The sequence below is a fragment of the Strigops habroptila genome, chromosome 8 (genome assembly GCF_004027225.2).
Source record: "Strigops habroptila isolate Jane chromosome 8, bStrHab1.2.pri, whole genome shotgun sequence".
Classification (NCBI taxonomy): Eukaryota; Metazoa; Chordata; class Aves; order Psittaciformes; family Psittacidae; genus Strigops; species Strigops habroptila.
In genome coordinates this window covers 47,032,842-47,056,399 of record NC_044284.2, presented here as the reverse complement: position 1 = coordinate 47,056,399, position 23,558 = coordinate 47,032,842, and the positions used below count along the sequence as shown (strand labels likewise).

Sequence of the window (23,558 nt, the reverse complement as noted above, 5' to 3'; positions counted from 1 at the left end):
ACCGGAAGTGCCTCGGGCGGCGGGGGGCGGGGCCGAGGGCACGCCGCGTACCCCGCCGAGCCGCACGGGGGCGCTGTGCGCCGCGCCCCGGGAGCCTGCCCGCGGGCTCGCAGGACAGGAGCCCCGAGACCCCCTCTCAGCCGCTTCCCTCGCCCCCCCACTTCAGGAGCGCGGACACCGGCCCCGCAGGATGTGCCTGGCACAGCCGCACGGAACGCTCGCTTTCCCGCTCTCCCCCTAGGAACGCACCCCTGCAGGGAGGAGCGAACCAGCGGGGAAATAAACAGCAATGCCGCCCTCTCCTCCAGTTCCACTCTCAGTATTTGTCCCTCTCTGCCGGTTCTTGAGCCATAGCCCACCCCCTCCCCCAGCCTTCCCTCGCCCTCGGTTCCCAGGGCCAGAACCCCCTTCCCAGTGCTGCAGCAATCGGCAAAGCCTCACAGAGGAAACCAGTAATGGTCCCTCTCAGCATCCCTCTGCTTGCCCCCAGCGCACAGTTACGCGCCATCCAGGCAGGAAGCTGGATCCCCACGTGGAGCAGGTCCCTCTGCTGCCCTCTGCAGAGTGCCGGGGGTTAAGCCCAGCTGGCTACTAGCTACCATGCGTTCACTTGCCCAGGGGGAGGAGAACGGGAAAAAAGGTAAAAACCCACAGGCTGAGATAGGAAAAGTTTAATAATTGAAATTAGAACATAATAATAGTACAATAAGGAAATGATAATAAAAGGAAATAGATGAAAGAATAAACCACCCCACACACACAAAGTAATGCACAATACAGTAATGAAATCAGTTTAATATATAGACATATTGCAAAGGCATCCAAATCCTACAGTATTGCTATCAGTGGTGGCCACCAAGCTCAGGAGACCACCTTTCTAGAAAGGCACAGAGAGGTAGGAGTGCTGGGGCTTTTCCCCAGATTAGTTGCAAGTGACAACATGCATGTGGGACTGTCCTACTGGAGGCCTGAGAAAACCAGAAACTTGTGCTTTTTGAAAGGAATGCCCATGTGCCGTGACAAGTACAGGCACCTGGAGTAACAGACAAGGCCTCCTGCTGACCAGTGAGTCAAGAAACTCTTGCTATTTTTTGCCTATACTAAAAGAAAGAGAAAAAGAAAGGTGAGAAGAGCCTGGCTCTGTGTGTGTGAAGAGTATCTGGTGAGGCAAGAGCAAGATACATAAGGTTGCTTTTGCCCTTGTCCAGGGACAAGGACTGTTAATTGCATTGCTTTGGACTCTGTAACTGCCCCAGGGATAAGTGAGAAGAAACATGTCATCCTCCAGTATTGCCACCACAGTTCTCTGCACCAGCAGAGCGAGAGCAAAGCTCTGGAGCAGACCAAGCACCTGGAAAAGGGACAACGATGTCACCAAGCATTTGGCTCATCTTCTGTGGCAGCTGAAGTAAGAAGTGGCACCATGGTGGTCTCCTCGGGGCAGGGGAAGCATGGAGTCCTGTGGCTCTGGGAAGGCACCGTTCACCAGGGTGGGCACGTCTGGAGATGCTAATTCTCAAACTTTGCATAAGGGTTCTCTTCCTTGAACAGGCCTAGAAGAGAGGTTTGTTCAGACAGCAGCTGCCATGCCAGCCACAGCCAGCAAGAAACCAGCTGTAGGTAACAACTCCGTCATTTGTGTTTCATCCAGCCTCCTGCCCTGCAGTCCTTCCTAAAGACCTGCTCGAGCCACACATGCAGTCAGCACTGCTTCACTCCTCCTCTGCACAAGAGGAGATCCACTGAGCTCAACGTGATGGCAAACTCCTCTCAGGCAGGCTGTATGAAGTCCAGGCTTAGCAGCACAACTGATCTTCCAGAGCACCCCTTCTGCACACTCCTTCTGTTGGACTGGACTTGGGAGCAGAGAGCTCAGACCCAAATTAAATAAAAACTGATCTTAGACTGGCTCATCTGCTCCTGTATCCACAGACTGGGAGACAGCAAGGCAGGGTATGGGGCTGACTTCTGGGCCAGTGAGAAGCCCCCATGCCACTCTGATGGCTGCTTTCCCAACCCCATCCCAACACTTGAGGAGGAACAGCCACAAAGGACAGGATTGCGACTCTGCAGTCTGGCTGCAGCAAGACAGCCCTGGAGCACAGCACTTCCACTTCCACCCTCACCCCCGCCCAAAGGCAAATACCACCACACTCAGTGCGCATGAACCCAACTTCTCCCTACTCCACAGCCGCCTTGGGAACAGCCCCAGCAGGCAGGCAGGAGACCCTCCACCAGCTCCAAGCAACAGGCTGCTCCCCACTTCCTTCCAGCCTGCTGTCCCCGCCTCAGGCAGGTCCTCACCTGCCCCAGGGCCACAGGATTCACTTGAAGGACTGTCCAGCCCCCGGAGAGAGGCTGTGCCCTCCCAGCACTCAGGGACTGAGCCACCACCTCCCAGGGACCTGCTGCCAGCACGGGGGGACTGGCCCTGCGGTCAGGCTGGTGCCTAGTCTGTGCTCATCCAGGCCCCTGCCTGACCCCAAGCTGCTGGCTCCCCAGCACCACCGACCACAGGGCTGCCAGAGGGCCATGCCTGAAGGGCAGCAGCACGCAGCTGGTGCTGTGTCTACCAGCTTCTGCTTCTCCCCTCCACCCAAGCCCCAGGAGCTTCTCATATGTGATGAGTTTGAAGAACACAAGCCCCAGGGAGTGTTAAATTCTCTTTCCTGCCTAAGAGACATAGCATTTGCGTGGGGTCACAAGCCATTATCCAAGCATCTCTATGCTTGCTCCCTGAGGGCAGGAGAGCAATTCACTGGAACAGGGGAAGCGGAGACTGTTTTCGCTACTGGCTAGGTTTCTGCAGCTGTAACCATAGCAAGGAACGTAGTTACTGAGGCTGCTCAATCTAAAGCTTAGCTTGAATCACATCAGCTGTGATTCAGCTGATGCGAGTGATTCAATACTGTACCATATTTTCTTCGGATTTCATCATGTCGTGATTTCATCTCTGCTCTCCTGCAAGAAGCAGACAGAAACCCCATGAGTCAGTGACTGGCAATACAAAACCAGGCAAGAGGAGCTACAGCTCCTTGCTTCTTCCCAACCTAGGAAGTTCCAGGCTGCCAGGTTTGCTCAGTTCCACCCCACCCCCCACCCCCCCCGCAGACACCAGGGACCACCAGAGTCCACGCACATCAGCAGCCCTTGGGGAGTTAAATACACAATGCTGTCGTGATGCTGCATCCATGAGTCACCCCAGAAAGACATTGCTCATGAGGTTTGCATTTGAGCTAGGCTGAAGCAGCCACTGACTGCACGTTGTTGAGCCCCACGTGCCTCCTGGCACAATGTTTGACAGTGCAGGCAAGAGGCTGTGGCCCACAGGGGACAGGGGCTGCAGGGTAACCTCACCTCTCCTCCTGCCGCACCCGCCTCTTCTCCCGCTCCCTGGCCATCCTCTCATCTTCCTTGTCTGGCCTGATAGAAAAGCCTGTTAGCAGTGCTCAGCACTCAGTTCTGCAACAGCACATGGTTGCATCCGCGTGCTCTGAGCAAACAGGGGACCCCTCCGATACTTGCTTTTTGCTCTTTTTCTTACAACAGCAGCAGCAGCAGCAGACCCCCAGCATGATGAGGATTATTCCTCCCACCACAGACATCGCAATGATCAGGGCTTCAAAGTTCACTAAAGGATTTGACAAAACACATTTAGTACAAAAATACATAGCTGCCTGGAGTTGTAATATTCAGAAGCATACAGCTACTTCATACAGTCACCAGAAGCTTCAGCCACTGGGCTGGAGGCACACCTAGCAGCCCAGAAAAGCAAGATGGACATCGCTACCCACAGTTATACCAAGTGCTGGCACCAGCACACACACACCCCCCTAATTGAGCATATGTAGCTGCAAACTATAGCACTCAGTTACTGGCTATGAAGAAAGGCATGAACAAACGCACTTGGGCCCATCTCCTCCAGCAGAAACAGGAGCAAAGGTGTCTTAATCACTAATCCAGGTGAACAGTAACCCATCAAGGGAAAAACAACCCCGGAGGCTTCAGCTTCCAGAGACCACAACTGGCACTGAAGTTACTGCTCGCAGGAGCCAGCCTCAGAAGTCATTTAAGAAGAGATGACAGTGGACTTGAGGCACTTACAGTGTCTAGAGTCCTTAGGCAAGAGACAAAGCAAGACAAGATCCGTTGGGATTTATCAGCTTGGGGCCTGCAGTGCTGCTGAAGCAGCTGAAAGCAAAAAGCTGCTACATTCACCCCACCAGCACATCTCCCCAGGGCTCGTGAGGATCTGCTCACTCATGCACAGCACAAAACCCATTAGAACGTGGCAGGAGCCTTGAGCCCTGGTCCCAGGGAGGCAGCTGTCCTACTCAGCTCCTGCAGTAATAGCTGTAGAGATACCAGCCAAAACAGACATATCTAGACATCACCCGAAATCCTTTGCACAAAGAGGGGTTTCTTTCCAAGTATGATTCAGACTGTACAGAGACTTGGGCCTGTGGAAATACTTGTTTAAGAGCCACGTGACACACACCAGCCAACTTACAGAAATCTTAGTGTACTTGAGCCTGCTCAGATCACTTCTGATCCTCTCTTCCCCATGCTGCTCAGACTGTGAACCCACTAGAAAGCCTGAGCGCTGCATGTGGTGTATTTCAGGGCATTTCAGAAGATGCCTGCCTGTCTCCTTGATGCAAGGACTCAGCAGCAGCAGGCTTATTGGGATGCTCCAGGCTGAGCTGACTCCACCACTGAACTTGCTGTCAAAGCCTCCGGCTCCTGCTCCCCGTGGAGAGCTTCATCACCACTGCCAAACAACTGTGCCATCTGACTCTCAAACCATACTGCATCCCTACCCAGACTACCATGGCAAGCACCATGCAAGGAATGTGGATCCAGATGCCAACTGCAGATAGCTGCCATAGCCTAGCGAGATCAACCTACCTGCTTGCAGACACTTGTGTTTGTCCCCACAGGTGGGCTCACACATCCTCTCCATTGGTCACCCAGCAGCAGGGAGGCCTGCAGGTCCATGTTCCCAGTAAGGCTTTGGGAAAGATGGTATTTGAGACCTGGTTGTCCACAGCACTGCCTTGCCTTGGAGCATCACAAAGCTTTTGCCAGCTGCACTGCGACAGACCCACAGTCATGTGAGGGTCAGCCCAAAAGCCAAGGATCAGAAGTCAGCCCAGGGGGGTAAGACAAACCCAAACGGGCTCTTCAGCTCAGAAGGGAGTTTCTCCACCAGCATATGTCTGTAATGGTGCTTCTGAAACCTCAGATTTTGGGATGAGCCCAGGGTTCAGATCACCCCTGCCCACAGACAGAGGTCCATCCCAGAGCACTTGACACTGGTCCACCTGATGATGAAGGCGTAAGTCTCACACACACCCAAAATGCAGACTCATTTAAGAGCTAATTTCTCACAGGACTAATCTCCTCTAAAGCGAGTTTTGCAAGTTAAGGAATGTGTTCCTCTATAACAAAACCTTTTGTGAAGCTACTCGCATGAAAACTAGTATTACAAGGTCTTACAGAAGCTCCAGAACAGCATGCTGTAGTGCTCGCAAAGAGGAGATGCAGCTCTTCCTCCACAAGGTATGGGAGGAGTTAGCCCAGCCTCAAGCACAAGACACAATAGGTGGCCACAATTCAACTCCAAGTTCCCTATCAAAGAGATAGGCAAGAGAAACCAAGCCCCAGCTTGCTTCCTAGCTGCCTCAGCCCCCAAAAGCTGGGTCCTGTCTGAGCATGAGCATGCACCAAGCTTGGTCTAAACAAGACACTAATTTCTCCAGAAACCCACCAGGAAACAGAGCACCAAGGAGGAAAGTCAGCCAACAGCCAGCCAGAAAAAGCTCCAGGAAGTGACTTGGCTGCAGGCAGCCAGCTGCAGAACAGCTTATGCAGGGCTGGTTTTGGAAGAGGTTATTTTCTCAGGTGGGTTACGAGCTGAGCAGGACCATGGCAAGCTCAGCTCTAAAAGCCCACACAGGCCTGCAGGGAAGTCGCATCACTTCTGGTTCCAAGAGACCCTGTGGATTTTAAGAAGCTGCCTGAGGCAGCAGCCACACTGCTAAACATGAAGAGCCAGAAAGCAGCACAAGGAACAACGCATGAGGTGCAGAGGAGAGAGCTGCTGCAGAGCCAGACCCTGGTGTGCACTCTTTGAGCTCCTGGAAGGATTGCACAGGCAGCTGTCCACAACTGATTGACTCTTGTTCCCAAGGGCTAGCCACTTTTGGAAGTCTCCACCACACCAAAGCATGAGCAATGTATTCAAAGTAGCTAAAGCCCCACAGGTCCTTCTTGCCAGAAGGCAGGGAACTGCTCACAGTCTGCTTTCTTGCCCATGCTTCAGGAAGTTTGCAGAACCCTGATTGACTTCAGTCTGTCATTGCTACATCAGCAGTGACAAAGGGAGGCAAGGGAAATCTCCCATTTCCACTAGCACAAGTAGCAATCAGTGCCATTTAGCAGCCACTAAAGGCAGCTATAATTAAGCACAATCCACTTACCCCAGCAGACTCCCCAGCGTGCAGAGCGGAGCTCACAGAGGTCGGCTGGGGGCAGGACTCTTCGGACTGGGTACTCCACACACCTCCCGCTGCTGGCGCACCACAGGCACTAGGGGATAGGAAGCAGGCACCGCAGCGTTACCGGTGTGCAGCAGCGATGCCAGTTAGCCATGCTCTGCTTTGTTACCTGCAGCGACAGGGCCACTGCTGCCTGCTCCCGAGAGCCAGGTACCACCCAGCAGCACCAGGACACTCAGGAGTAACAGCTGTGTTCAGTCAGCACAGGCTGCATCAGGCTTGCCTGCACCAGGAGAGGCAGGCGGGGGGAGTGCAGATTTCTAGAGCAAGTAAAGATGCTGAGAACCTTCCTTGCTTGCATGATAGTCGTAATAATCAAATCCTTAATGTTTATTCCATGCATTTTTGGGACAAGAAGAAAGCGTTTGACAAAAGGCACTTAACACAGAGCTGATGAGCAGGGTAGGTTTGTGTGTACCATCACTAGTCCTACCCAGAAAGGCTGCCTGCAGCAGCTTTGCACCCTCCTCTCCTGGTGGCTCCAACCCCTAACACCAGCATTTGGTTGGGTTTGGTCAAACTGGTTCTGGCTGCATCAGCTGCAAGATCTGACTCAGGTTCAAGTTTGCTGATATCAGAGAAAAGGTGGGACACAGGTATACATCCTGCACCCACCCAGTACCATGTCACCCACAGACTGGTGGAGGGTCAGCTTGACTAGCCAGTCCAGCCCACTCAGCCCCTTCATGGTGCATGTCCCACTGACAGCATCTCCTATCCATGAAGAGGAGCTCATTAATCAACTCCAAAACCACACAGCAAAACCCAAGCAGTTTCTAGCAACCTCTTCGCAGAGCACCAGGGCAGGGTTGCCCTCTCACCATCACGGGTGGGTGGCATTTACAGCACACTCAGGACAAGCCCACCCTTCCAGGAGGGAAACTGCTCCATAACAGCCCGACAAAGCCCACGCTATGTTTTCAGGCTTTGCAAAAGGTTGGGAGTTCTAATGCTGCTACTTACAGTGACATTTTTCAGACACTCCTCACAGCTCCTGTTCGTATACTGGCTGCAATCTACAGGAAGGAAAAAAGACACCTCAGTACTTAGAAGAGCTTCTCAGTGGTTTAAAACTCCAGGCTCCTCAGAGCCTGCTCCTGCCCACTCTGGGAGGTGGTCACTCCATCAGAGCAGCAGCAATGCAGCATAGTGGTGCTGCAAGAGACGCCAGCTTCAAAACGCACTCAGTGTCATGGTGATAATCCCAAAAGCCTTGCAATGGAAATCCTCTGCCTTGACCACACTAACCCAAAGCCCCAAGCTGTGAGTTCCTCTCCCTAAAAGCCTGAGCATCTGCTGTGCCCAGCAGGCAGTGGGGCAGCTCAGAGACACAGCTGGGTCAGTCCAGAGGGACCCTGGGAAGAGAAGGACAAGCATTGGGCAGGCAATGCAGTCCCATATCACCAGATAATGGAGCAGCTCAAGCAAACAAACCCCAGACAAGGAAGTTACTACCAGGAAGAGAAGCAGAGGGGCACAAGAGGGACATGTAGCTATGGTTTCTGTGGGAGCCTGTACCCTCCCACTGCACGAGGGAAATACCCTGCCCCAGCCAATTCATCCAAACCCTCCTTCAGCAGGAAACACTCCAGGTGACAAGAGAGGCACCCCGGCCAAAATCTGCACCTACGTTCAGAACCTGTTTGCACCACATTTGTCAGAGGAAGACCCCTGCTCTATAGGCATAGGCAGCTCCTAGCATATGGATGGCAGCTCCCAGCATGGGATCCCAGCACCATGGATGACAGCATTCCCAGGGAATTCAGGTCAGCTGGGTGGGGAAATGGATCAGGTCTGAACACAGGACAAAGTGGCCTAGTTCAGCTGCCTTTCTGGGCTTGCCTGCAGCTCCAGGCCAGTGCTAGCTCTTCAGGAAAGCCTTCCTAAGGACATTCACCTGCTATTTCACTGGTATGCTCCCCCAGATCCTCAGGAAGGGTGGTTTGCCAACCCTTGAGGATCAGCTGTTTAAACCTCATCCCTTGCCTAAAGGGTCTAGGCAGGAGCCCATTTGAGTGTAGTTTAAAAGAAAAGAAAACAACCAAAGGCCATGAACCAGTTTGCCTGACTACTCAGTAACTGGTAGAAGCATCACTGCTTCACAGCACCTTAATCTGGAAAAAATACCAACCCGAGGTGCTTGTTTTCCATGCTCACAAGCAGCAAAGCCGCATTTTCTCTCTCCAGCTGGCAGGAGCCCCGAGCTGTGACCCACTGTCAGCAGTCACATGCTCTGCACAGCCCTCCAAACAACTGAGCAATTTATTAACATAGCTCAGATAAGGGTGTTTACACACTGCTACCCAGAGAGGCCGAGATTGCAGGTTTTAAACACTCTAAGGAAGCTGCGTCTTCCCTGTTTCTCCAACCAAGGCCAGCAAAGCATCACAGCAGCCATGCTGCACCAAGACTGTTGCTTACAACGAGTCACAAAACAGCCCTCTCACATCAGAGACGTTTTAACCTGGCTCCCTACTGACACTGTGCTTTCCCCTGGGAAAAGGGAATCGGCCTAATCACACAGGACAGCATGGGGAGCACTGCAGTCCTTGGAGACAGAGGTGGGAGAGCAGCTCTTGCTGTGCTAGAAGTTTCCTTCTGCCACTTGGCTACGAGAGGAGAGAAGTGAAGACAGACAGCAAAACACACATTGGTCCTCACTCTCCTCCCAGCTGGAGCAACCACACAGCCACCCCAAGTCTGGTCATCAGGTGGAGAACAGTTTCCCACTTGGTGGGCAGACTTCTTGGGGCACACCTGAAGGGGGATTGTCCCCATCCTTTACTACAGCTTCTCCTCTACCTGGAATGCACCCACAGGGCTATGCTACCTCCTCCACCCAAGGAGGAGCAGTCAGCACCCACTGCTCCTTACCCACATCCAGATCTGATGGCCCTCATCTTCTTCCTGGTCTGAAGCTCCTGAGGCTGACACCCCCCAGACAGCCTCCCCTGTCCTGAAAGAGGATTTCCTCTAAAGGGCCATCACTGGGGGGGGTGGCTGCCGAGCTGTTAGCATCACCAAATGCATGGTTACATTGTAGGTGGCAGCTGGAAAAGCTAAAAGTAAAGCCTCTTTTCCAACACCCTTCCTTCCAGATCTCAGAGAGATATGCACTGGTGCTTCACACTGCACAGGGCCACACTCTGCCCCAGAAAAAAAGGCTTTCCTTCAGGGATGCTTAGAGCAGTCCATGAAACATAAAGGATAACCCAGGACAACCACTGTAACACCAGCATCCCAGCCCCTCTGACATGTCTCTAAGGCTTTCCCAGCAAGGATGGGACCTGCCTCCCCGGCTCCCACTGCCCATCCCCATCCTGGGACAACAGCCTGCACCAGGCTGCTCCATGCACCAGGCGCCCCTCAAAAGTGGGGTTCCGAGCACCTGCGAAGACACGACTTTGGGTGCCCCAGCCTCATCCCCTGCGGCGCGGGGGGAAGCACCCAGCGGGGCCGGGACGGCAGGGCTCAGCCCATCACCGGGCTCACAAAGCCGCTGATCCTGGCTCTCACGGCGCCCGGACCAGCACCCACCCCGCTGGGGCCGCGCTTACCTCCCGCCACGTCCTGCGCGGCGGCGGCGGCGGCGGGCAGCAGGGCCAGGGCTGCGCAGAGCCCGAGCACCGAGGCCATGGCGCTACTGGGCCGGAGCCGGAGCCAAGGCCGGCTGGGGCGGGCGCCACCGCCTATGTAGGGCCGAGCGTGGGGCGGGGCGGGGCGGAGGCGGCCTCTCCAGCCGCGTCCCGTGGCCGGTCCCGGGGTCCGGGCCGCACGGAGGCGGCGGAGGGGTGAGCCTGAGCCTGGGCAGGGCCGGCGCGGTGCCGGAGGAGCGGCCCGCACGGTTTCGCCTCTTCGCAAGGCGGGCGGGGAGCCCTTCGGGGCTGGGGGGGGGAACCGGCCGCCGCACCCCGGCAGCCCCGCGCCCGGCCGCAGGAGGGGGCCAGACCCCCGCGGGAGTTGCGGAGGCTGCGGTTTGCCCGCAAAACCCTCCGGGTTCGGAGGGTGCCAGCCTGAAACGGGGACCCGGCAGCCTGGTCTAGTGGAAGGTGTCCCTGCTCATGGCAGGGGTTGGAACTGGATGAGCTTTAAGGTTCTTTCCAACCCAAACCAACCTGTGGTTCTATGACCCTCCTCCTGACCCCTGCATGAACCGATTCCCAAAAGGTCCCCACTATTATCCCTTCCCTCACTGTTATGTCAGTCTTTATAGCACGGAAGTGCGTTAACTTTGTTCAAATTTACATTAGTTCACACGATGCACAACGATAGGTTGTGGAATTTTACTGGAGACTTTGGTATTGTTCATGCTTTAGTAAAACAAACAAAAGGACAGCCTGGCCCTTGTAAAAAGGGCTGCTGGGAAACTTCATAGAATCATGGAATGGTGATGTCCAGATTTCTTGTCAGCCCCTTTAGGCACTGGAAGCTGCTCTAAGGTCTCCCTTTAAGGAGTCTTCTCTTCTCCAGGCTGAACAAGCCCAGCTCTCTCAGCCTGTCTCCAGAGCAGAGCTGCTCCAGCCCTCATAGCATCTTCGTGGCCTCCTCTGGACTCACTTGAGCAGCTCCACGTCCCTCTTTTGTTGGGGACTCCAGAGCTGAGTGATGCCAGTACCTGCCCAGCCTTGAGAACCAACTGCTTTTGGAGCACCAAACACACAGGTTCTGTGTCTTTTCTGCAGCCCCCGAGTCCTCACTACGTGCCAAGAGCCCTGTGTTTCTCCCAAGGAGCTGCCAAAATCTGACCCGCCTGCAAGAGGCAGCTGCTGGCATCAGAGCGCTCACCTGCAGTGGCAGAATCAAGAGAGCCCCATTCCCTCCTCCGCATCGCATGTCTCCCACAGCTCAGCCCCCACATCCCATGGTTTGCCTGACTTAACACCATCGGCTGTTGACTCTTCCGGCCTGCAGGAGCCCTGTCACCAGTGGCCAGCCATCTGGCTCTCAAGGACACCAGGAACGTGGCAGGGAGAGCAAAGCTTTCAGAGGGGGCAGACGATGAGCTCCACAGTGAAGCAGGTGGTGGCAGGGTGGCCAGCAGTGCTGTGTGCTCAAGCTATGGGGTCACCTCCTTCAGGTGTTTTTCTCTGTTTTGCTGAAAAACATTAGTTGTCTTCCTAGTTTAGGGCAATCCTCCCTCATGCCTCCCAGTCCTGCTGCCTGTGCCAGGCTGCCTGCTCCTGCTTGCTGCTGCCACGATGCCCACGTGCATGTAGTGATATTCCTACCCCATTCCCAAGGGGCTGGGGGAAAAATCAGGTCCCAGAGCAGCTCAGCTCAGGCAGCATCACAACCCTCGTCACAGTGACAGTCAAAAAACAATTCTTTTGGGCTGTCTGCATTGCTGGGCATGAATCATAGAATTGGCCCCTTTAGGCACTGGAAGGCTGTTAGAAGGTCTCCCCTGAGCCTTCCTCCAGGCTGAACAAGCCCAGCTCTCTCAGCCTGTCTCCATAGAAGAAGTGCTCTGAGCCTCCTCCGAGTGGTGCGGAGCTCCTTGGCTCCAGCACAGGAAAGCACTCGGCTTGACCTATGGCATGTGAAAAACACCATTTATATTGAAGCACCTTCTCAAGTCTCAAATGTCAAACATGTGGGCTTGAGGTCAGTGGGCTTCTTGCTTTGTCCAGGAGGAAGACCCCAGCACCTGGCCTTTGCTTAATGAGGAGAGAGGCTGGGCTGCGAAGCATAGAATTACAATTACGAGGGTAAATATTTACTCATGCACATGAGGTGTCCGAGTCAAATCAGGGCATCAGAATGTGGTTTTACACAGGCTTCTTATACCTTTCAAACAGTCAAGTACAACATGACTAATCACTAACAAACACCCACGCTGCCAATTCTAATCTCAGTAGAACTTTGCAAAGTAACTATTTTTTCAACATTCTTGCTGCTTGTCTATTAGTCAGGTGGTTTTGGTGTCAGTCTTGCTCAGATTACTGATCTGTGTCACCAGACAGTGCTGGGCAAGTGTCAAAGACATGTTAGAGGGGCTGGGATGCTGATGTTACAGTGGTTGTCCTGGGTTATCCTTATCCTTCATGGACTGCTCTAAGCTGAAGTTTGCTGATGACACAGAGCTGTGTGGTGTGGTCAACACACTGGTGGCAAGGGATCTGGACAGGCTGGAGAGGTGGTACAGTGCAAACCTCATGCAGTTCAACAAGGCCAAGTGCAAGGTCCTGCACATGGGTCAGGGCAATCCCAAGCACAAATACAGGCTGGGCAGAGAATGGATTGAGAGCAGCCCTGAGGGGAAGGCCTTGGGGGTGTTGGTCAATGAGAAGCTCACCATGACCCAGCAGTGTGTGCTCACAGCCCAGAAACCAACCGTGTCCTGGGCTGCACTAAAAGGAACGTGACCAGCAGGTTGAGGGAGGGGATTCTCCCCCATTGCTCTGCTCTCATGAGACCTCCCCTTGCAGTGCTGCATCCAGCTCTGGGGCCCCAACACAAGAGGGACGTGGAGCTGCTCGAGTGAGTCCAGAGGAGGCCACAAAGATGCTCTGAGGGCTGGAGCAGCTCTGCTCTGGAGACAGGCTGAGAGAGCTGGGCTTGTTAAGCCTGGAGAAGAGAAGGTTCCAGGGAGACCTTGGAGCAGCTTCCAGTGCCTAAAGGGGCTGACAAGAAATCTGGAAAGGGGCTTTCTACAGAGGCCTGTGGGGACAGGACAAGGGGGAATGGCTTTGAGCTGACAGAGGAGTGATTTAGATTAGATATGAGGATATGAGGGTGGTGAGGCACTGGCACGGGTTGCCCAGAGAAGCTGTGGCTGCCCCATCCCTGGCAGTGTTCAAGACCAGGTTGGACGGGGCTTGGAGCAACCTGCTCTAGTGGAAGGTGTCCCTGCCCATGGCAGAGGGTTTGAATTGGATGTTCTTTAAGGTGTTTTCCAACCCAAATCATTCTGGGATTCTATGATCACTCCAGATCAGGCCCAGGGAATTCTCGCTGAAGCTGCCTTCTGGGATGGAGACAGCTCTTTCACACTTGCTGAGCAATGCCCTGACACCACAGCCACTGCCAGCCGGCTTGGGCAGCAGGAGGAAGCATCTACTGAACCATTTATGCTTGCAAAGTGTCTCATTTATTTGTCCTGGGTTCATTTGTGAGGCAACACTCGGGCTACAGAGCATCCTGGTGACACAAGGTGACCATGGCAGTGGGACCGGGCAAGGCGCCATCGGGCAAGCCAGAGGAGACTGAAAGGCCACTCCAATCCCGCCTATCCACCCCCTCTCCTTATTTGTCTCTGAAGGGTATTTTCAAACCCTTCAAGATGGCCTCAAGTGGTTTCCAAGGCGACAGTGCTAAAGTCATTACTGCCATGGAAACCCTCTCTTTGGCATAATATAAATATTTCCCTTGAAGGAAGCTGGATGAGTGGGCGATGTGCTATTTTCTAGCACTCCCTGGCTGTAACAGGACAATCTCCAGGAGATGGGAGGGGGGCGGAGCCGAGGAGGATAAAATTAGCTTGCCACACTGGCTGGCGATGGAAAAGGTGATTACTAGCATTTCAGTGCAAAACCCGAGCTTGTTTGTGTCAGCAGGGTCCAAATGAGAGAAGATTTACTCTGTAGGGAGAAAAAGGGAATAAAAAAGGGGGGGGGAGGGGGAAGTAAGTTTGAAAACAGTCAGGTTTTCCCTGTCCTTCTTCAAAGTTTTCCCTTTAGTCCCAGCCCTGCGTCCCCTCTGGTCAGCGCAGGCAGACGGGGCTTCTGGAGCACCCTCAGTGCTGGGCCAGAGACAGCTGAGCCTGAGCCAGACTGGGAGCATGTGCGTGGCCGAGATGCTGCTTTTTTTGCTTTTAAGTGCCTCCTTTCTGTCCTGTCAACTGACAAATACCTTCACTTGAGCCCTGGGGAGAGGTGTCTGCCTCTACCTGAAACACCCTTTGTGATGCAGCATCCCTCAAACCTGGGCGCTGCTCTGCCATGGTCCCCAGCCCATCAACCCCTCCAGTCCCTGCCTGGGCCGGTGCTCCTCTGCCTGCACCATGCTCAGCACTGGGGCATGTCCCCAGAGAGGGGCTACTGGTGTGCCCCAGGGACACCCGGGCAGCCCCCTGTCCGACGGCAGGGGTTGTCCCTGCTGCCACCCCACGAGGCCAGCTCTTGTCAGCCTCAGGGGGAAATCCCCACGGATTTCCGAGCTGCTATGGGGGATCCCGGCACAGCAGAACAGTGTTTTCCTAAATGGAGACAGCTGCATCGTCATCACCGGGGCTGCGCAGGGTGGAGGCGCTGGCTGTGCGATGGGAGCTGGGGACCAGGCATCTGTAGAGCCCTTTCTCTGCCCGTGTTGGCACAGAGGTGTAAATACCGCCTGGCACAGAGGTGTAAATACTGCCTGGCCAGGAGCAGATGGCTCCTCTCACATCCGTGCTCCAGGCAGATACCAGAGGGCTTTCCTAACAAATAAACCCCCCACTGAACACACATTCCCAGCTTGGAGTGCTTCTCACTCTCCTCGAAGAAGGGGATGCTCTCACTTCACTGGACCGCCCAGGCTATTTTTAAATCACTGCAGCAACTAAAGGATGGGGAGACACCGTGTGTCCTCCAGCTGGGGGTGATGTCTCCCCTCCATGCTCTTGCCTGCTGATCTTGCCTTCGGCAGGGGCAGGGGATGAATGTGGGCTCCCAGCAGCAGCTCCCTCCAGTGTGACAGGAGGAGCTGGAGGACAGGGGCTTGCCCTGTGACCCCCCAGCACCACGCCAGGAAACCTCCTGTGAGCTGCCCTGAGGCCTTTTTGCCCTGGGAGGTGCTGCTGAGGGTGTCAGGAGGCCAGTGGGGTCAGACCCTGGCATCTCCTTTCCTTTTTCTCCCTTTGGGAAAAGAAACCCACACAAAACAAAACCCAAACCCAGAGCAAACAATGAAAATGTTCCAGCTGCTGGCTCAAAGCAGCGATCCCTGATAAAACCCCAAGGATGTGCTGGCTAAATATAGCCTGAGCCCCATAAATTAAACAAAAGCTTTTCACTGGGCTCTCAGAAAGCTAGTTCCAGCAGCAGTTTTAGCTATGTAAGGTATAACTCTGGCAGTATTTGTTATTATTATTAGCCGTACCTCCCCCATGTCACTGACCTCCCCAGCGCTGCTGTTTAGGAGCATGAGTTTTGCAGAGCCAGGCTTCTCCCTTCCGGCAGCTCCTCTGCCGTGGAGGGATCCCACCTCAGGCTGCTTTCCTGCCTTTTTCATTCTAAATAAGTATTTACAGACCCTTTTTTTTCCCTTTGGTCAACTTGTGATTACTCGATGTTTGTCCATCTCAGACATCCTGTGTTTTCTCGGGCCACCCTCATTTAAGGCCTGTCTCAGGCATCTGCTTAAGTTTTATCCCTATCAGCTTTCCTGTGAACCCTAAAATAAAATACTGCCAGCCATGCAAAGGTGCTGGAAAGCTCTTACTAAAACTGTGCAAGCCAATGCACGTGTAGGTGCTTCTCTCTCTTCCTTTTTCTCATCAAGGTTATAAACAATATTTTATATTATATATATTATATAGATCTGATACTGGATAGCAAATGACTTAATGGCTTTCTGGGAGTTTTCTCCTCCAACTCTTTAAAGAAGTTTCACCATTCTGCTGCCTTGAGCAGGAGCGATGCTGCTTGTGTTGCCGAGGATGAGTCCACTCCACTTTGTCTCCAATGCTTCCTCCCAACACTCTGCTCAGTGTGATGAGTGCATTTGATGCCTGCTTTTCCATCTCAGATATTCACTTTCTTGCTTTTTCTATGGGCTTTTTGCCAAGTATTTTAATTCTTGCACCCAGAGCTGCTCTATACCAAACGTGAGGGCTGGCTCAGCCAGCAGCACCACTGGGATCCTGGCCCCTTGCTCCATCCCGCTGCTGAGCTTTCATTTTGTTTCTGCATTTGCTGGTGCGCCTATGGCTGAGTAACCCAGCCAACATCTCAGAAAGGTGTGAGCAGGGCTGGCAGCTTAGAAAATCCAAATAGCCTTTTCCAAGTGAAAACACCATCTCCTCGCTGAGTTTTGCTCAGCCTCCCATTGCTCCCGGCTCCCAGCTCTGCCAAAACTACCGGGCAACGTTCCTTCTTGCTGAGCTAAGTGCGACTGAGCCCCCGCAGGCATCAGCCTTTCTCCAAGGCCACCTGCCTGTCTTGTCCCCCATGTTGTCATGCCCCCTCCCCAGCTTTTTGGTTCCCTGCAATGGTTTCTATGCAGATAGCCCTTTCCTTAGGCAGGGTGTGAAGAAGAGGAGGCCAGAGCTGCCTCCCTTGATTCCTATTCAGGGGCTGGATGCACCCTGGGGGCTGCACATATGGATCCCCTCCATCCCTCAGAGCATCCCAGGGCGGGCAGGAGGGTGGTCCTCCCACCGTCTCCTTGGGCTTGTACCTCTGTCTGTAAACATGCCTCTACCTGCCCCCCCCAGCAGGGCACAAAAAACCCACAACACAAAAAACAGGTTATTTTAAGTGAACTCAATCCCACCCCCCCCCCAAGAAAGAAGTAAACTCTGAGGCTGTCATGTCTATATTTAGTTGGAACTTTTCTGTCCAGGATTCAGACTCTATTTGGAAACCCTGTGCCTTGGCGTGCGGCCAAGCATCTTGGTTTTATACAGTAATCTCTCAGCATATGGCAAATGTTTCTCATCTCCCATCGGCTGCGACACTGGCCCCGGCAGCCTGGCAGCGGAGGGTTTTAAGCTGACACGGAGACAAGCTGGCTGGCTGTGGCTGCGGATTCACGTCTTAGACCCGTAAGGGTTTTTAATAGAAACATCTTCTGACGTGGCTTTTAAAAGCAAAAAACAAACCGGGAGCACCAGAGCTGCCCCCTGCCCTCACCCCAGTGCCTTTGTGGTGCAGAGCTCAGGGCATCTCTGCCAGCTGCTCTCCTGGGGTGATGCCTGCGAGCGGGGTTATGGGGAGGAAGATGTGGGGCAGCCCAAACTGTGCCCCCGGGCCTCTCCAGATGGTGCAGCTCTCAAGATAGGAAACAGCTTCTGGCTTATTTTGCCCCACTCTCCACTGAAAATATCATGAAAATTCCCCTGTTTCACATTCTGGGAGTTCTGGTGTTGACACAAAAATTGCCCGGAGCATGGTGTAGTTCACAATAGTGTGATGGAGTTTTGGTGCCAACAATTTTGTCCTGACAGTCTACAGGTGTCTCAGTGATGCTCAGGGAAGCAGCATCCTCACACACCCTGCTCCTCTCCTCTCCTCTCCTCTCCTCTCCTCTCCTCTCCTCTCCTCTCCTCTCCTCTCCTCTCCTCTCCTCTCCTCTCCTCTCCTCTCCTCTCCTCTCCTCTCCTCTCCTCTCCTCTCCTCTCCTCTCATTTTGGATGAAACAAGGCTTGTAACATGGAAACACAGAAATTAAATGAAAGTAAAACTGCAGGTTCCCAAGTGCCATGCATACTTCCATGCTCTGTGGCAGCTGTGAGATAGAGGGAAGCAGGAGCCAGATGAGAAAAGGTGATCAAACAGCTATTTATACACCCCTTCCAAATATTTTAGACTTGTGACATGCATGATGATGTATAACAAAAATATCTGCTTCAAAACCTTGCAAGTTAAATCCCACATCCTTATTTTAATTCAGGAGTTCAAGGGATTTAAGGAAGTATACATTTAAAGTGATTCTTCCTATCTATCTCTCACAGTGAGGAATGCTCCTCAGGGACAGCAGGGCAGGCTTTGGGGAGATACCAACAGCCCAGCACCATGACTCTAGGGAAGAGGAGCCACAGTGGGAACACAAGTCTGGACCCACTGCAGGAATAACGTGAAGGGCATCTGCAGGGACGTGGTTTGATTTGGGAACCCCCTGTCACTGCTAGTGGCCCCATGAAGCCTGCCATGGGGAGACTTGGTGTATTTCATCATCTTCAAATGCGGTATTTCCCCTGCTTGTCGCAGCAGGTTTGATCCCTGCAATTCCTCTTCCCAGAGGACAGGGGTTTCCACAGAGTGGTTATTGCCCCATGCAGCCACCCATGTCCCTTGTGGTGCAGCAGTGCATGATGAGATAAAGGTCCAGTGGCTTTTTGTGGTTGGACGGGGCTTGGAGCAACCTGCCCTAGTGGAAGGTGTCCCTGCCCGTGGCAGGGGGTTGGAACTGGATGAGCTTTAAGGTCCCTTCCAACGCAAACCACTGTATCATTTTGTGATCTGTGCATGCACTCCCAGAGAGATGGAACGTCCATGGGAACCAGCTACACCACCAGAATGGACCTGCAGTCAGGTCGGTGTTTGCAGGCTGTGCAGGACCCGCACACCACAGGAGATGAAGTGAGTCGTCTGGGAGCTTTGCTGCACAGCAAGGATTTCTGCTGTAATTACAGTTTTTGTCAGCCTCAGCCTGGGAAGTTGGAGCTCACGGTGCCAAATGCTACCCTGGCATGTTTATTAATGATGATTGTAAATCCTTGGCAAAAGCATTCACCATCAGGTCTGCAGAAATCCTGCCGGATCCACTGCCTTCCAACCAGATGGGCCTTATTAAGAGATGTCACACCACTAACAACACCTGACAGCTCTTTGACTCTCTTCACTGCGCTGTTCCATGTGCTCCAAGCAAGGCAGCAGCCTGAGCTGAGGGGAGACAGGAGCCTGCTGTTCCCATGCCTGCCCCGAGGGCACAAAGCCAGTGCTCTGCTTTGCCATGGACTCCTGCACTCTTGATTTGCTTTGTGTTCCTCAACTGCTTTCCTTCTCCTCCTATCTCCCTTTTCTTGCTGAGGCACCTATTGCACCCATGTGTATGCAATGAGTGACCCACAGCATTAGTCACTTGAGGTTGCAGAGGATACATTGATATCTCTGTACAAGAGGAGTTTTCTCTGTATTTTTTAGTACGTGTGATTTTTTTCACCATGCAGTTGGCACAGGTTGCCCAGAGAAGCTGTGGCTGCCCCATCCCTGGCAGTGTTCAAGGCCAGGTTGGACGGGGCTTGGAGCAACCTGCTCTAGTGGAAGCTGTCTCTGCCCATAGCAAGGGGTTGGAACTGGCTAATCTTTAAGGTCCCTTCCAACCCAAACCATTCTGATTTTGTGATTCCATTTGCTTGTGTTAAAATGACTGCTGAGAGCACAGAGATGACAGCCTACAGCACAGTTTTCTATGTGTTTAATAACACTCTGTCACACCAGCATTAGCACAGGCAGAACACCTCCTGCACGGCTCGGTTGAAGCATCTCTCATGTCTTTGCTCTGTATTTACACTGCCAAGATGTAATTTTGGAAGCAATGTGCTTGGGACAGTGATGGGAAGTTGCAACATCACACCCTGAATTTTGGGTGTGTGGCCATCCCTGGTGCTCTCTGCTGTTGGCTCCTGACGCTTCATGCTTCTGATGGGGTGCTCCTCCAGCCTCGAGGAGAAGGCCGCTTTGCCCAAATCCCTGACTCACTTGCACCATCTTTCCCTGACAGCAGGCTGGCTCCGTGCGGGAGCTGGGCTTGAGCAGGAGCTGTGCAAGCTTTGGAGAGCTGCTGCTGGCGCTTGCTGTACACACTCCCTCTGACTGCATCACTGCAGCTCTCGCTCGCTGCCTGCCAGCGTCCCCCGTGTGATACGCCAACCCCATGGATTCCAGAATCAGAAATATCTCACCCTCCAGAATGTTATCCTGCCTGAAAGTCATGATCTGGGAGAGACATTCGTCTCCAGGCGCCCAGGGGCACCCACATCACCATGGCCGGCAAATGGGAAGGGGTCAGTTTGGCCGTGCTGACATCTCCCAGCTCTGTGGCCGTGTCCCTCTCGGGCGACACCCCATCCACAACACATTTTCTAATTTCCAGCCTAATCTGCAGCTCTCCAGGCTCACCGTGACTTAATATAAATGCTGGTGACCACCCGCGGGCAGGAGCGGGAGAGCTCGTCCCTTCTCCCTGGGGCACCGCCGCTGAGCAGAACAAAAGCTGTTCATTAAAAATCAGCCTGGAAATTTCTCAAGTGTTTTCTTTTTTGGATTTCAGGCTGGGTTTTTTGTTTGTTTTCCCTTTGGAATTTACCATCTTTCATCTGGCCACTAAGAACTAATTTGCTTTTTGAGCAGCCCACTTGTCTTCAGAGCAAAAGCTGGGGCCAGGGGAGCCTGGGCTCTTTTTAATTGTATCTTGACTGCAATGCTCATTACTCAGAGCCCTAACAGGCTCTGCGGTTTCCATTTGTAACCACACATTCAGTAAAATAATCAAGTTATAATTGCTGGGAATTCCTTCTCCCCTATGTAACAGAGCCTGGGTAGGGGAGGTGGCATTACAACTGAGACAGCAGCAAACCTTGGCATTGCCTTGGTCAACAGTTCAAGGGCAAATTACCCAGAGTTAAAGCAAGAAGTGAGCTGCTAAAAATACCCCAAATCTGCCCAGATGATGAAAAGACACTTCTAATCTCTCTTTTGTTTGTTGCACTGAGAAAAGCGTCCTCTTCACATCAGGTGGCCCCAAAATGGTCTCAAATTGGATAGAGCTTTGAGCAACCTGGTCTAGTGGAAGGTGTCCTTGCCCATGGCAGGGGGTTGGAACTGGATGAGCTTTAACGTTCCTTCCAACACAAACCATTCTATGATTCCATGAAAACAAGGCTTGCCATGCTTCTGTGCCTCTGCCCATGCCTCCCCATCAGTGCCCACCCTGCAGAGCAACCATCTCCCTGGGAGCCCTGCCACCTGAATCCCATGGGTGCTGGACAGAGTGGTCTGGGAAGGGATTTTGGTCCCAAAGCCACAGGTACCTGTGCTTTCTGCCTGCAGCTTTGCCCTCCCTTTTACCTGCTGATCCCTGCTGGGGTTTGGGCCCAGCTAGGGAGAACCAGTAAAAAAGGAGAAATTACTGAGCATCAGAACAAGGAATCATAAGTGACTCAGGTTTAACAAGGGCAATTTTTGACAGGCAAAATGTGATGGTTTTTTTGGATGGGGCTGGAAATGGGGCTGAAGCTGTAATCAATCCAGCTTTCAGCACATTAATCTGGAGAGCGAGGCTCAGCCAGCCCTGGCCTCAAGGCACAGGCTTGGCAGGAGCATTTTGCCAAGGAGACAGAGGCAGCCATGGCTGTGGGGTCTCTGGTGGGTCATCACTGCTCCACAGCACCGAGCTATCAGCATGGCAGGGAGAGCATCGGTAAAGTGATGGGGACTGGGGAGAAGTTATGAATTCCCAGGGGCAGAGATCACGGAACAGGGCAGAGTCCCTACACCAGCACTGCCAGACCGCAGTTATCTGCCACCCAGCAAAGGGACCCTTCTTTTCCTGCTGGTGCAGAGCACTGCAGGCTGCACGGTCAGGGCTTTCAGACATGGAGATTGATGTTTAAGGCACTCGTAGCAGCTGTCATCTGTCCAACCCAGTGTCTTTCACACTAAGGGAATCCATCTTGAGGGTCAATCTGCATGCTGGGACACAGCATGCAGCCCTGCAGGAGAGAGACATCATTACCAGGGCTTGTGCCTAATCATAACAATTTTTTTCTTGCTAACATTTAATTTTACTAATTAATCGCTGGAAGGAATTGGATGAGAGTAAAGAATGAGACTCTTCCATCTGGATGTGCTGGGATTGTTTCACCAATAGCCTGGGCAGAGCATTAGCAAACCTAACACAGAATTGGGGAGTACAGCATCTTGGCTGGGCCATTGGCTTCTTGTGCTTGAGCTGGACTTCCCGCTTGCAGAAAATATCCATGCACCACTCATGTAGGGGCATTTCCAACAACTGACAAAAGCTGTGGGAGCTTCCAGCTATCTGGAAAGCCCTGGTGAACTGCTGCTGGCCAGAGAGTATCGCTGGAGGTAATAGCACATCCTGTGCGCATCACTCCTACAACCGCTGGGGTCAGCCCCGAGCTGTGCAAAGTTTCATCCAGTGCAAGGACTCTTTCTGGGACAAGGGCTCTGTGTCTGCCAGCTGAGCCTTTGCAGGAGGTGTTTCACCAGCTCTGGCCAGGTCTCTGCCTGCCCAGCCTGGAGCCAATGTGCCCTGGGCAAAGGCAATAGCAGATGTCCAGCCAGGAGTTTTCCCCATTCTCCTCCTCCTCCTCTCATCCACATGTTTGGCAAACTGCCAGCTCCCTGGAATGGAGGAGAAGTGACCCGGAGCCATTGGACGGGATGAGGACAGGGCCGGGAAGATCACCTCAGGGAAAGGGAGAGGTCCCCTGCTATGGCTAGGTGTTGACACTGGTTACAACTCCCGAAGGAGATAGTCAGTGCAGACAGGAGCAGGGAAGCTCAGGGCCCTCTTTCCATTGCTCCACAAGGTGAGACTCCTCTGTGCTTCATCATTACCAGGGACTGTGGGTGCTTTGAAGGGATGCTTTCTCTTGCCTGGAGCAGACGATGTGAGTGTCACCATCTCCCCTAAAACTGTCATGACTCTGGGAACTCTGTCGTCCCAGCCAAGAGCCCTGACACATCTCTCTGACGTCCCAGCCAGGAGGGAAGGAAGGAAAGTGGGGCTGGGACCGGAGTAGAGCAGGAACGTCATACAGCACCAGCACAGAGTACAGCTATAGCTGTGTATTCTGCTCCTCTCTGCCTGTTCTCTCAGGAAAGTTCAGTCTCCGCTCTCAGTCCCCTTCTCCTGCTTTTTTTGAAGTTGGAGATCTACGTACATGATGGTGTCTCTAATTAATATAAATATAGTGAAACATAAATAATAGGCATGCCTGAAATAGTGTCACCCCGAGCAGGCAGGCAGGCGTATGCGTCATGGAAAGAAAATAAAAAGGCTTTTTTATCTGTTTTGGCATTTTTTGTTTGTTTTCGGTGGTTTGTTCTGTTCCTTAGGAAACAGCAACCTTTGCCACGGGTGAAACCACTCCAAAGCAAGAGAGGCAGAGGGGCAGAAGAGGAAAAAGCCCCAGGGAAGAGAGCGGGATGGGGACGGGGGTGAGGATGGTGACGGGGACAGGGATAGCGGCGGGGCTGCGGGGCACGGTGCCGGGCCGGTGGGAGACAGGGAAAGCCCTGCCGCTCTGGGGGAGGCGGGGACTCATAA

At 53.2% G+C, this 23,558-nt stretch overlaps 1 protein-coding gene across 1 annotated transcript; it reads right to left on the bottom strand.

Annotated features, from left to right (window-relative positions):
- Nucleotides 1-656: 656 nt before the first annotated feature.
- Nucleotides 657-10,249, bottom strand: PTTG1IP (PTTG1 interacting protein). The gene is made up of 7 exons (XM_030495139.2): nt 10,118-10,249; nt 7,524-7,576; nt 6,483-6,591; nt 3,526-3,631; nt 3,358-3,423; nt 2,915-2,961; nt 657-1,553 (listed from the first exon to the last, which is right to left on the bottom strand). Exons 1-7 carry the CDS (start codon nt 10,194-10,196, stop codon nt 1,510-1,512), a joined length of 504 nt encoding a protein of 167 aa, XP_030350999.1. The 5' UTR covers nt 10,197-10,249; the 3' UTR covers nt 657-1,509.
- Nucleotides 10,250-23,558: the final 13,309 nt, after the last annotated feature.

Excerpts from the sequence above, each read along its gene's own strand:
- PTTG1IP (XM_030495139.2), bottom strand. The coding sequence starts at position 10,196 with ATGGCCTCGGTGCTCGGGCTCTGCGCAGCCCTGGCCCTGCTGCCCGCC. Across the intron at positions 7,577-10,117 it reads CGCGCAGGACGTGGCGGGAG|ATTGCAGCCAGTATACGAAC; the intron begins GTAAGCGCGGCC and ends TCCTTCCTGTAG. Across the intron at positions 6,592-7,523 it reads AGTGTCTGAAAAATGTCACT|TGCCTGTGGTGCGCCAGCAG; the intron begins GTAAGTAGCAGC and ends CCTATCCCCTAG.